The 13,504-nt window shown below is 49.7% G+C and overlaps 1 protein-coding gene across 1 annotated transcript in view; it reads left to right on the plus strand.

The window, feature by feature from the left end:
• Positions 1-13,504, plus strand: part of Sdk1 (sidekick cell adhesion molecule 1) — a 713,594-nt gene that overhangs the window by 653,670 nt on the left and 46,420 nt on the right. The window contains exons 36-38 of the mRNA XM_029477307.1: positions 3,170-3,285; positions 6,475-6,661; positions 9,143-9,280. Coding sequence (XP_029333167.1) covers positions 3,170-3,285; positions 6,475-6,661; positions 9,143-9,280 — 441 coding nt within the window. The remainder of the gene's footprint in view (positions 1-3,169; positions 3,286-6,474; positions 6,662-9,142; positions 9,281-13,504) is intronic.

Genomic DNA, 13,504 nt, shown 5'->3' on the forward strand with positions numbered 1-13,504 from the left:
TGTCCTGGAACTCACTCTGTAGACCAGGCTGGCCTTGAACTCAGAAATCCACCTGCCTCTGCCTCCCAAGTGCTGGGATTAAAGGTGTGCGCCACCACTGCCCAGCCAGGAAACTCTCTTTCAGAGATTCCCAATGCAGTCAGCAAGAAAGCCAGAAATTTCTAGAAACTTCCAGAGTTTTACTATGCCTGTCAGTTGCAGAGTGCCCCGGAAGTTCCTAGGGTTTCCTTATCAATAACTTGAGGAGATATGTCTCTGAGGCCACGTAGCATCAAGGCAAGGGTGAGGGAGCGATTCTGCCATTCGATGCTGGTGTTGTCACTACTCTGTAGACATGCAGAGCCAATCTCAACCATGGCCATGGCCTTCCTGTTCTACACGTAATGCTGCTTATAGGCATTATATCAGCAGATGCCGTAGAAAACTGCTGGTCAAAATGCTTTAAGAAAACAATTTCATGCATTAAAATATATGCCAGGGGCTGGGGAGATGGCTCAGTCAGTTCAAACGCCTGCCATGAAAGCAAGAAGGCCTGCGTTCTGTCCCCAGCAGCCACATACAAGTCGGTGCACTAAGGCATATTGGCAACCTCAGCAGGAGAGGGGCTAAGCATCCCTTGAGATCCCTGCTGAACTACCCAGCCAGTTAGCTCCTGGGTCAGTGAGACACTGTCTTAGGGTTTCTATTGCTGTGAAGAGACACCATGACCATGGCAACTCTAATAAAAGAAAACATGTAATTGGGGCTGGCTTACAGTTTCAGATGTTCAGTCCCTTGTCATTGTGCCAGGAAGCATGGCAGCCTGCAGGCAGACATGGTGCTGGAGAAGGAGCTGAAGGTTTGACATCTGAATCAGCAAACAGCAGGGAGAGAGATTGTGAGCCACTGGCCTGACTTGAGCATCTGAGACCTCAAAGCCTGCCCCCAGTGACATACTTCCTCCAGCAAGGCTACACCTCCTAGTAGCGCCACTCCCTGTGAGCCTCTGGGGGCCATTTTCCTTCAAATGCCCACAGAGACCCAGTCTCAAAAAATAAGGTGGAGGGAAACTGACAGAGACCTGACCTCTGACTTCTACACACGTATGTGCAGGCACACCCACATATCCGTGCACACACACACATAAACATAGACACACACTACACATACATACAGGCTAATATTTATGTGCATCTTACAGCATGAATATCTAGATAGGAGAACAGACAAAGGCTAGCCTATCAATTTACCAGCTTCCAAGCTGCACACACTTTCATTGGGCGATGCTTACATTCGGGAGAGCAGCATGTTAAATTCTCCAGGCAGGCTGGAAGCCCTGAAGCTCACAAGAGCCAAAAATAAATAAATAAATAAAAATTGTAAAAAATAAAAATAAAGAAAACAAAAATGTATTAAATTCTAGATTGTAGTACCCTGTTTTCATCTATTTCCTCCCAACATGTGCCAACCATATCCTGTTACCTGTAATATCTTTGTGGCATAAAAAAACAAAAAAACAAAAACAGGCTGTAGTACAGGTGATGTAGGCATATCTCATCTGGGAGCTTCATTTAGTTTCTTTCCACCCAACCAAGAGGCAACGGAGACTCTGAGCCTTAGCGATCACCCTGTGTATGGCTCACTCACCACCTGCTACAGATGGACTCTCACGGCCAGGGCTGTCCTGGCTTTGCCAGGCAATGGAAAGCCAGCCCTAGGAGGATCGAGGAGGGCTGTGTGCACCAGCCTACCAGAATAACGGCCATGCTCAATTCCGCCTTTCATGATTTTAATTGTACAACAGTAATTTTGTGATCCAGTTGCCGACGGCAAACATGCAGAAGACATTAACTTTATTTATGTTTTGGATTATTAATGCGGCTGTTAAAATTCCTCCAGTTAGTTTTGATTGAATTGTTTTTTTGTGTGATTCTGTTGTTTAATGGAGCGGTAAATAAGAATTTCTGATAATGAGGCCCAGCATCTGTCACAACAACCTGGTGTGGGCTATTAACATTTCCATTAGCGGCAGGGTGGGCAGCGATAATACAGAAGCACACAGTTAGAACAAAATAAATAGTCGTGTCAGGCTGAGCGGGTGTTAATTACTATTTTATTCTGCATGGGTGGGGGGAGAGAGCAGGAAGCAGGGGAGGGAGCTGCGAGCAAGGGGTGACCTACTGCTCATGAGGTTGCCTTATCTCTCCAAAAGAGCCCATGCCAGAAAAAATCTCCTTAGGCAGTGATGGCTCTATGGCCTCCATTGATGGCCTCTAGACAGACTCTAGTCAAAAGATAGCCAGCAGGGTCTGGGGAGGTGACTCAGCCACTAAGCTACTTGCTACACACACACACACACACACACACACACACAGAGAGAGAGAGAGAGAGAGAGAGAGTGCTTGAGGAGCTGACTTTGGATCCCAGCACCTATATGAAAGCTTCCATTTTCCCAGAGGTGGAGGTGAGAGGAGACAGGTGGATTTCTGAGAGCTCATTGGCTGGCTAGTCCATCAATCACTTAGTTCCAGATTCAATGAGAGACCTTGCCTCAAAAAATAAGTGGAGCATGAGATCATAGCGAACACCTGAAGTAGACTTCTAACAGGTACACACACACACATACACACACACATCCATAGGTGGAGAGTGATCAATGAAGACACCAACATTGACCTCTGACCTCCACACATACCTGCACACATACAAACATATATACATACACAAGCCTATGTACAGATGTGCGCACACATGTGCATACACATGAAGATATACTTACTACACACATGTATACTGTGTTCTCACTGTTTGATCTTGCAGCTTGTGCCATGTGGTTTCTGGATAGTGTCTGTCTTTCAACACTGGCTAACTGTATCTCAGCAGAACCAGTGTTCTTTATAACTCTGTGCAGTTTGTTCTGCACATGTATAAGAAGGTTCTTCTGAGAGGTTCTTCTTCTTGTAGCCTTCCTTGGCCTAAGGGGACTAAGAATTGCATGGGACACCACCCAAGGCTTGGAATGTGTTACACCTGAGGCCCCCAAACTTTGGTGGTGTCCAGGGTATTTAGTTTCCCACACTCTCCATCACAGAACTATGTCCCATGTGAGCCTGGAAGACATGGGTTTGTGGGTCTCAGCCAGTTTACAGGAGGCCACCCCAGTTACTCTCCTGTTTCTCTCTGTCCTCAGCTCCAGCGATGGCCCCACAGAATGTCCAGGTGACCCCACTCACGGCCAGCCAGCTGGAGGTCACATGGGACCCACCGCCCCCAGAGAGCCAGAATGGGAACATCCAGGGTTACAAGGCAAGTTCTCATGCGTGGCTGGGCTCTTCTTCCTGCTCACTGTGTGCCCAGGGCCCCGAAGGCTTTGGCTGCACACCGGCTGTGTCCCCAGCAGCGTACACTCAGCACGGAAGCAGGCCCCAGTGTCTGGGACCAGCACCCGAGACAAAAGCTGCTCAGAGAAAAGCCACACAGAACGTGGGCTGCTGTGTGCCCAACCACAAAACACCAGGGAATGCTTGGTTCCTCCAAAGGTCCACTGAGGAACCTGACCTCTTCTGGGGCATTTGCTGATAGTAATAAAGGAGGGATGTCCTCACAAAGGCTGGTTACAAGTCCCAATACTATCTCCTGCACATGGAGGGACTCTCATTTCCATAGGTATGGGGTAGAACCAGAGAACTTGTATGTGGAGGTGGGGTTGGGGTATGTGGTATATGTGTGTATTATGTGTGTGGTATGTGTATGTGTGGTATGTGGGTTGTGTGTGTGTATGTGTGTTGTGTGTGTCTGGTATCTGTGTGTGAGTGTGGTATGTAGGATGTGTGTGTGTGTGTGTGTGTGTGTGTGTGTGTGTGTGGTGTGGAGTGAACAATATATGTGGTGGTGTGGTATGTGTGCTGTGTGTGTGTGGTATGTAGGGTGTGTGTGTGTGTGGAGTGAACAATGTATGTGGTGTGTGTGGTATGTGTGCTGTGTGTGGTATGTGTGTATGGTGTGTGTATGTGTGATATGTGTATGGTGTGTGTTTGGCATGTGTGTGTGGTATGTTTGGGGGAGTGTGGGGTATGGTGTGTGTGTGGTATGTGTGTATATGTGCATAGGTGGGGATATGTATGTGTGTGTGTGGTATGTGGAGTGTATGGTATGTGTGCTATGTGTACTATGTGTGTACGGTGTGTGTTTGGCATGTGTGTGTGGTATGTTTAGGGGGAGTGTGGGATATGGTGTATGTATGGTATGTATATGTGTGTATGTGTATGTGGTGTGTGTAGGTGTAGATTGGGTATGTGTATGATTGTGTGTGTGTGGTATGTATATGTGTATGTGTATGTGGTGTGTGTAGGTGTGGATTGGGTATGTGCGGGGTGTGTGTGTGTATGTGTGTGGTATGTAGGTGTGGATTGGGTATGTGTGTGGGGGTGTGTGTTATATATAGTGAGTGGAGGCTATGTGTGTGAGCAGTGTGTGTCTATGTGTGGGTGCCCAGAAGATCACTTTGACTACGCTGCTCTTCAGTCCTTAAGCAGTCAACATTTTTTTTCTTTTGGGGAGGTGGGGGTGGGCAGAGACAAGGTTTCTTCTTGGCCAGAACCTCACCTCTTTGATTAGTCGGGCTGGCCACCAAGCCCCAGGGATCCTCCTGCCTCTATCTCCCCGGCACTGGAAACTCAAGCAAAAAAATAAAATAAAATAAAAATAAAACATATTTTTAACTCAGGTTCTTAGACCTGCATATCTGTGCCATGTCCTAAGCCCTGGGAACTACATTTGTATCAAGTCCCCACATGGTGTGACTTCTGGGAACCTCATGTTGAGACCAGCTCACGACAAAGCCATAGATTATCCTTTATCCAAATGATCTAGAGATGGAAAGAAAGGAAGACCACTCACCTTGCCAGCCAGCATTGAGGGAAACAGCTCCTGTAGGCAGGCGTCCCCCCTGCTACCCTCTTCTCTGCACCCTCCCCTACTAAGGGCACTAAGGAACTCCCAGCATTGCCTAGCCTGCCTGGAGACATCCGTCTGGTGTCTCCATCCCTCCAGAAGTAATTTCCTTGTCTGGCCTCCATGAGTCCTACCTGATCAGTTATCCCAATCTCAGGCCATCCTGCCCTGATGAATATTGGCCCAATTAAATGTCCATTTCAGAGTGATTTTGGTAGGTGTATTATGAAAATGAATACCTCCCCGCCGGCAGCGCTCTTACAAAGACGAATGAGGTCACAGAGAGCCCCTCGAGCTCTAAGGCAAGGCATTATTTATGCACATCCAAAAAATATGTTTTCTCATTTCCCTAATGATAAAGGCATTGAACTTGGATATTGATCACAAGTTAGCGTGGCCTGTCTGAGCGGAGGCTTTCCCACAGTAAGCTCGGCCATCAGGCATGCAGCCGGGGCCTGTGGGTGGAAATCTGCATGCTCTCTTCATGGACAGGCTCCAGCACAGGGGTGACCCATGAGGCTGGATGCCCCCGCTGCCTCCTGCACAGCTCTTACAGAAGGCACACTGCTCTTGGGGCCTGGCACAGGCTCATGTGCACAGAGCCGAGGGGTACCTTCCAGCCAGTATTGTCTTTGGGCAGCCCAGCTGGCACAGGCTGGGGGCTGTGGTTGCCAGACAGCTGTTTAGCAGTCTGGTTCTGTTAATCCCTCAAACCTTTATGCTTGGACTTCAGATCTACCTGTAAGCATATCAAAGCTAGGTGAGAAGAAATGCTACTTAAGGCGAGGGAACGAGGTGCTTTCCCCACAGTCTCAGCTTAGGACTCTTTCCTGGTGTGTGTGTGTGTGTGTGTGTGTGTGTGTGTGTGTGTGCGTGTGTTTGTGTATGTGTGCACATCCTATATGTGTGTGTGTGCTTATGTTTTGGAGTCAGAGCACAATCCAGGTCTTGTTTCTCAGGTTCCCTCCACCTTTTAAAAATTTATTCTTAAATTGTGTCTGGATATATACACATCGGCACTGGTACCCATGGGAGCCAGAAGAGGGCATCAGGACTCCTGGAGCAGCTGCGAGCTCCCAGATATGGGCGCTGGGATCTGTTCATTGCTGAACCATCTCTTTAGCCTCCTCCCAACCTGTGTGTCAAGACAGACTGTCTTGCTGGCCTGTAAGCTACACTGAGCCCCAAGGATCTACCTGCCTCCACCTCCCCACAGCTGGGGTTCGAAACATGCACCCTCAGACATGGCTTTCTGTTTTTAAACATTGGATGTTGTCCATTGTCCCATTGCCTTCCTGTTGTTTTTGGTGTTTTTTACTACATTGCTACATTGACGGAACACGTAGATGTTGGCTTTGAACAAAGTGTGGGGATGTGGAGTGAACTTTGGGGCTTGGCCTATCCATACATGGATGGTACTTAATGTCTGGATCACAGGGCAGAACCCCGGGCATCATTTACCACATAAGCCTGATCCCCAAGGTCCATTCTCTCCACACTAAGCTTGATGTAGTTCAGCCTACCCTGTGCTCTGCCCAACAGGTTTACTACTGGGAGGCAGACAGTCGCAATGAAACAGAGAAAATGAAGGTTCTCTTCCTCCCCGAGCCTGTGGTGAAGATCAAGGATCTCACCAGCCACACAAAGTACCTGGTCAGCATCTCAGCCTTCAATGCTGCTGGTGATGGGCCCAAGAGCGACCCGTGCCAAGGACGCACACATCAGGCAGGTAGGTCATCCTGCCTGTTCTGTCATAGCACCAAGTGGTATAGCTCATTCAGGAGAGTCCTTACTCTAGGCCCTGGGTTCTAACCCAGTACTCAGAGTCTGGCGCATTGCGGTGCTTGTGTTTAATCTAAGCACCTGGGAGATAGGAGGATACTAAGTTCAAAGTCATCCTTAGCAAGATATTAAGAACCAAGCCAACCTGACTTACATGAGACACTGGAAAAAATAAAAAAGGAATGAAGGAAAAAGAGAGGGGGAAGAAAGAGGGAAAGAACTTGAAGTTTGGAGGAGTAAAGGGGTGACTTCCTATTGCTCCCAGGGCCTGTGTGGTATTAAGGTTGTCTTGACACAGTGTATTTTCTTGTAAGCCTGTAGCTAGGTCTTCTTTCTGACCCAGAGTTCCTTTTGGTGTTCTCTCTTAGAGCTGTCCTATGTGTGCATGGAGGCTAGGGCCCAGTCCCCAACTCTAGACCGAGGCCCTGACCCCCAGCCAGGCCCAGGCTTTCTCTGTTCCCAGTCACGTTCCCTAGACCATGCCTGGAATAAATAGCTCAGCAGCTGCCACTCAGCCATCTGCCTCCCTCTTACAGGATTTATTTACTTCTCCTCTTGCTATGATAAAAACTATCCCAGCAAAAGCGGCTTCGGATGACAGGGAGGGAGTGTTTAGGCTCATGGTTCCAAGGAAAACATTCTATTATCAGGGTGACACACGGTGGCAGGGGCATGAAGTTGAGGCCCTGGTCACTTTGAATCTGCAGTCAGGAAACACGGTGAACACAAAGTAGGGCCAAGCTAGACAGCCTCAAGGCCTGACTGCAGTGACTTGGTCCCTCCACCTTCTAAAGGTTCTACAGCCTTCCTGAACAGCGCCATCTCTGGCATTGAGAGTCCAAACACTTGAGCCTGTGGAGGACATTTCCCACCTAAACCACACTGTGCTGACAGGATGGCCCTGCTAAGAGCCATCCACACACAGGGCACACCCTCTATCTGCAGTAGACCCCTCTCCACTCAGCCCAAAAGAGCAGCGATATTGCCAGAAAATGGCAGCAAAGGTCCTATGTTAAGAACCAGGAAGTTAGCTAGGTGTGGTGGTGGCATATTCTTTAATCCCAGATTTAATCTGCACTTGGGAGGCAGAGAGAAACAAGTGGATCTCTGAGTTTGAGGCCAGCCTGGTCTACAGGGGAGTTCCAGGACAGCCAGGGCTACACAAAGAGACCCTATCTTGGAGAAAAGGAAAGGAAAGGAAAACAGGAAATCTAAGGTGGAAGAGTGGGGCCTTAGAGCCTGCTGGGCAAAATCACAGGGCCTAGCACTCTATAACATTCTATGGCTGAGCCCTGGTCAGGGCTCTTAGTGTTACGTCCTGGTACTTATCTATGAGCAGAGTCATGACTGTCCCCTTGCTGCTGTGTTGGGTGCCCAGACAGCCCAGTCCTCCTGTTTTGCAGTTAGGGACTGGAGCTGTATGGATGTCAGTAGATTTGTAGGGAAGAGAGCAATGGCTGGGCCATTTTGGGGAACCAGGGCCTGGTAAATCAGGGCATTTGGAATGTAGCAAGGGGAGACTGGACATGGCTGCAGTTAGGCACTCAGAGGAGACTGGAAGCCTAGTGGGATGTCTGTAAGGGTAGCCCTACACACTCTCTCCTGCACAACCCTGATGAGTGAACAAGCCCCATATGACTGCACCCCAGGCTTCTGTACATGCCAACAGCCTTGAGGAGTTGGTCAGGTTTCTCCCTGTCTCCACCTGACTGGTCTCTGTGAACCCAGGGTATCAGGGGAATTCTGAGTTGAAGAATCAGTGTGACAGCAGTCACCACCACTGCCAATCACACAACACCACTGTCACACCCACCCACCCCAACCCACCCACACTCACTCCCACTCACCACTACTGCCCACAGCACCGCCCCATCCCCCCATCCCCACCTCCATGGTTGAGAAGGGTTAGAAAGAGAAAGGAGAGGGGAAGGGAAGACAGATGAAATGGGGAGGGGAGGAGGAAAGGTGAAGTATCAAAAGGAGAAAAAGGGGAAGAGAGAGGAAAAATGGGGAAAGATTGGGGAGAGGAGGAGTGGTGTGGGAAAAGAAGGGGAGGTGAGAGCCAACCCATGCACCACGGTGCTTCCTCTTTCCCTAAAAGCAGGGCCCAGCATCCCCAAAGCCTCTGGAGATGGAGCTGCTGCCGGCACTTTATCTTCTGTTCACATATGCAATTCATTCTGGTCTTCCAGCTCACAGCTGTGGCTCAGCTCCAGCATCCTCCGTGGTCTTCTGGGAGGGGCCATGCTTCTTGTGGATCCCAAGAAGCTGGCAGCTGCTCAGTGTGTCCCGTCTCTCTGGCACCGGTTACACTGCTGCAGTGTGGATAACGCTGAGCTCCACCTGTCCTGTTGGGTGGTACGGTCCTGGGTGGGCAATCCATAATGGGCTGGTCTTCACTCTGCACACCTGTGCTCTACTTTCCCAGCTCCAGGGCCCCCCAGCTTCTTGGCATTCTCAGAAATAACTTCTACCACGCTCAACGTATCCTGGGGCGAGCCGTCAGCTGCCAACGGCATCCTACAGGGCTATCGAGTGGTGTATGAGCCCTTAGCACCAGTGCAAGGTAAGGTGGGGGCGTGGCATAGTGGGCTCTACTGCAGGAGCCACAGAGACGGAGCTGCTTAGTCGAGCTTGCAAGAAGCTGAGAAGGTGGGATGGAGGGACTGGGGAGATGGCTCAGCTGCTAGTACTTGAAGTGCAAGCATGAGAGCCCAAATGAAAACCCTAGGACCCACGAAAACACCCTAGCTGTGGTGCTGCTCAGTCCTAGTGCTGGCGAGCTAGAGTCAGGCCTGGGGCTTGCTGACCAAAGGACTAGATGAACTGGTGGGTTCCCAGTAGAAAGTGAGAGACTCTAGAGCTGGCTGGTAAACACCATGGCCTGAAAACCATGGGTTAAAAAGTAGGTCGTTGTTCCCACAAGAACATGCTTGCAGATCAGTAATAGATGGGTCACAGGATGGGGTGCTTCGGGAAAGCTGATCCAGGGACCCTACAGGAACTGGCAGGAGAGAGCAGTGGTGATTCCGACTAGTATTCTTCCTAGGGGGCTTGGAGGTCAGCAGGAAGTGGCAGATTAACGATGTGGCCTCAAAAGACCTAGTCAAATACCAGGTACCTGGTTGTCAGCCCTGCCTCTGGGTGTTATTTGAGTTCTGTCTGTGGTTGCATCTTTTATCCACATGTTCCTGTGTCCACTGAGGGCTCTGTGGCCTTTCTTCCTCACCCTATTGTGTACTCAGAGACAGGTCCAGCCAGGTTCAAATCTCACCTCTCCTGGTCATATACACAGATACATAGCAAAACACAGAGTTAATATCTAGGAGGAAACAATACAGAAGCAGCTAGCCGGATAATAATGGCTCTCCATTTAAAGCCATGGTCAAGAGTTTCCTTTGGAAAGCAGTCACATGGAGTGGGAAGTCAGTTTGAAAGGGAACATTCAAGCCCTCGATTTTATTACACCGAATCTCCGATGCTTTTGACAAGAAGGTTTGCCATTGCTTTATGATGCTCTAAGAAAGACAGAATGCTCACCACAAACTATGGCCTTAGGCTTTTGCACTGGCAGTTCTGAGCTGCATCCCAAATCAGAGCTGGGAAAGCGAGAGAAAGAAAAAGCCAAGGGTTTCTGGGCCTACCGATGAGCTTCGTGCATGGCGGAGGAGGTGGTCTGTAGACCGGGCTCTAAGAGTCCAAAATGGCACTGGACAGGTGGTGGACAGTGACTGCTGCGGTCCTGCTGGGTGGCTCTCTTTCCAGTGTGAGCAACAAGTGGCTTGTGTGGGGCTACCTTCAAAATCCGAGGACAGATTTCCAGTAGACACGCCCATTGTTCTTGCATGCTCAGCAGAGAGGGATGGGAGACTTCCTGAAGACCTTCCTATCTGTTCAGGAGGGTTCCTTCCCAACTCGCACGCACACCCAGCAAACAGTTGGAGCCATTCAATTAAGAAGTGACTGTCGGGATCATGGCTCTCCTTGACCTGTGTGCCCTTCATAATCAAAGCTAGCTTTAGTATCTCATTCATTCACAAACAAGCAACTGACTTCCCTGCATCCTGTGTTCTATGTCCTGTGTTAATGACTTCCTGAATCTCCAAGAACACTGCGGCACATACTGCCCTTACCTAACTCTAATGACTGCCCTCCAAAGACTGTCCCAGAGATTGTCATTCCTTAGTGGGATCTATGCCATTGGGAACTTGCAGTCTTTTGGGGATTCCCTCTCTCTGTATGCCCCACCCTCCACCTGGCTTTCTGCAAAGTTCCAACAGCTTTTCCTCCCAGCCAGCTGACCCCAGGTCTCTAGTTTTCCTGCATTGCCAGAGCTAGGAGTACTTGGTCATCTTATACAACAATGTGTTCTGTCATATTCGATCCCTGTAGACATGACCCCATCAGGCATCATCTGAATGATGGGCAGTGTTTATTGAGCACTTACTGTGTACCCTGCACAGCTCTACTCCCCAGCCACCTGGCATCCCGGCATCTGTGCCCATGTGTACATTTTGCAAAGAAACTGAGTTTAGGAGGCTGGAGAGACAGCTCAGTCAGTAAAGTACTTGCCTTGCAAGCATGAGGATCTGAGTTCAGTCCCTAGCATTCACATAAAAACATGGGTGTGGTGACACTTATTTATAATCCCAGCACTGGGAGGGGGCAGAGACAGGATCCCTAGCATACTATAGCCAACCAGCCTAGCCTACTCAGAGAGCCTCAGTACCTGTAGGAGGTACTATATCAAAGTCATGATGGGCAACACCAGAGGAAATATACCCAATATTGTTGTGGCTCCTACACACACACATGAATACTTGTGTACATACATGATAGCCTCCCCACCACACATGGACGGACACACACACACACATACAGAGCTTATTAAAGCCCATCTTTTCAAAATTACATTTTAACTTTGTTTTAAAATACACATATGCACGTCCATGCACACCCTTGTGGCACGGCGTGCCTATGAAAATCAGAAAGCAGCTTCCAGGAGGTCACAGGCTTGGCAGCAAATGCCTTTATCTATCAGGCCATCTCGAGGGCCCCGAGAGCCCTCCATTCATTTACTCCAGCCCTGACCTTCTAGACTGATGGAGGGGTGTATGACTTGAACCCAGGCAATCCAGTGCATGTGCAGCATTCTAAAGCATGAGTGAGGCAGGGAAAGAAGTAGGAAACGTGTGTTCCCGATAGCCTGTGTTGGAGTCTAAGTGCCAGGCGCTAGCCACACAGCCAGGGGTGTGCGACAGCTGGTGGAGTCACTTCAGTTGCACCTATTTTCACCTCTTTTCATAAGTAACAAGGTGTTCTGTCACTGCCATCGCCTCTCCATGTATAGATAGGGTCTGGCTCCTTCATCTGTACTGGGAACAAAGATGGGAGGACAGGATAGTGACTCCATGGCCCCTTATTGGCTCTGTAGGTCAAGGACAGCCAGGCCTCAGCACACAGTTCAAGGACAAGTTATCCAGATGCCCACATCCTTGCTTTTGCTTTTGTTCTGAGTCAAAATTTACTAGGTATCCCAGGCTAGACTCAAAACTTACTCTGTACCCCAGGCTAGCCTCAGACTCACTCTGTAGCCCTGGGTTTGGACCATTCACAGACCTGGCCCATCCCTACATCCACCTAGGTGTCTGTCATGGTTGATCCCAGGCTCAGTCTTCCAGCATGTCAGTGACCAGAGCACACAGCCCAGCCAGTGGAACTACAGAGTTGCCTGTAGACAGCAGCAACTAAGCCATGAGGCCCATGAATAGCCCTGCAAGATGGAGGTGATCATGACCTCCCCACTCAAACCTCACAGCTTACTCCGATTGTGGCTGCCTGACTCACACGAGTGGAAGCTCAGCCAGTGAGGCACGCAGAGATCAACAGCTATCTAAACACAGGACACATTAGAGCCCTACTTACCTATACACACACGCAAACATACATGCATAAGCACGTGCACACACAAACACACACACACCTGAACAGGCCTGCAAGTTGACCCAGAACCTCCCTTTCCTCCAGCTGAGCATCCCTGTGTTGCTCAGTCATTCCAGCTGAGCCTCGCTGTATGACAAAGACCAAGACCTGATCCGGTATCAACTATATAAGCCCATCAGAGGTGGACTAGAAGAAACAAGACCCAGGCCAAATGGTTCTTGTGTGGTTCTGAGAAAGACTCTTACTGATCTAACTCACATAGTACAGGTTAGCCTAAGTGTGGCTCAGGCTAGTCTTGTTGTTTCAGTGATCATCTTCAGATACCAACAGGGTCCTTTTGAGCCAGTAGGCTGTGGGATGGGTTACAGCCGGGGACAGGAGGGGAGGGTCATAGTTGCATCTCAGAAACCCTTCTTCTCCAGGGACACAGTGGTCCCAACAATGATAACCTAGTGGGGCCCTTGCTGCTCACTGAGCTGACAGTTTATCTCAACTCCCTGTGGAAGGTATCAACCTCAGAAAGCCTGGAAGGCTGAGCCTGGTGAAGCAAGTGCTACTCCTAAGCCACTCAGGAGGCTGAAGCAGGTGTGCAAGTTCAAGGACCAGCTGGACTACAGAGAGTTGAAGGCCACCCTGGACGACTTCATGACACACTGTCTCAAATGTGGCTCAGTGGTAGAGCCCCTGCTTAGAATCTCCCAGTGAGGGGCTGGGGGCATGGCTCAGTGGCAGAGCCCCTGCTTAGAATCCCCCAGTGAGGAGCTGGGGGCGTGGCTCAGTGGTAGAGCCCCTGCCTAGAATCCCCCAGTGAGGGGCTGGGGGCGTGGCTCAGTGGTAGAGCCCCTGC

This window comes from Mus caroli, chromosome 5 (assembly GCF_900094665.2).
Source record: "Mus caroli chromosome 5, CAROLI_EIJ_v1.1, whole genome shotgun sequence".
Taxonomy (NCBI): Eukaryota; Metazoa; Chordata; class Mammalia; order Rodentia; family Muridae; genus Mus; species Mus caroli.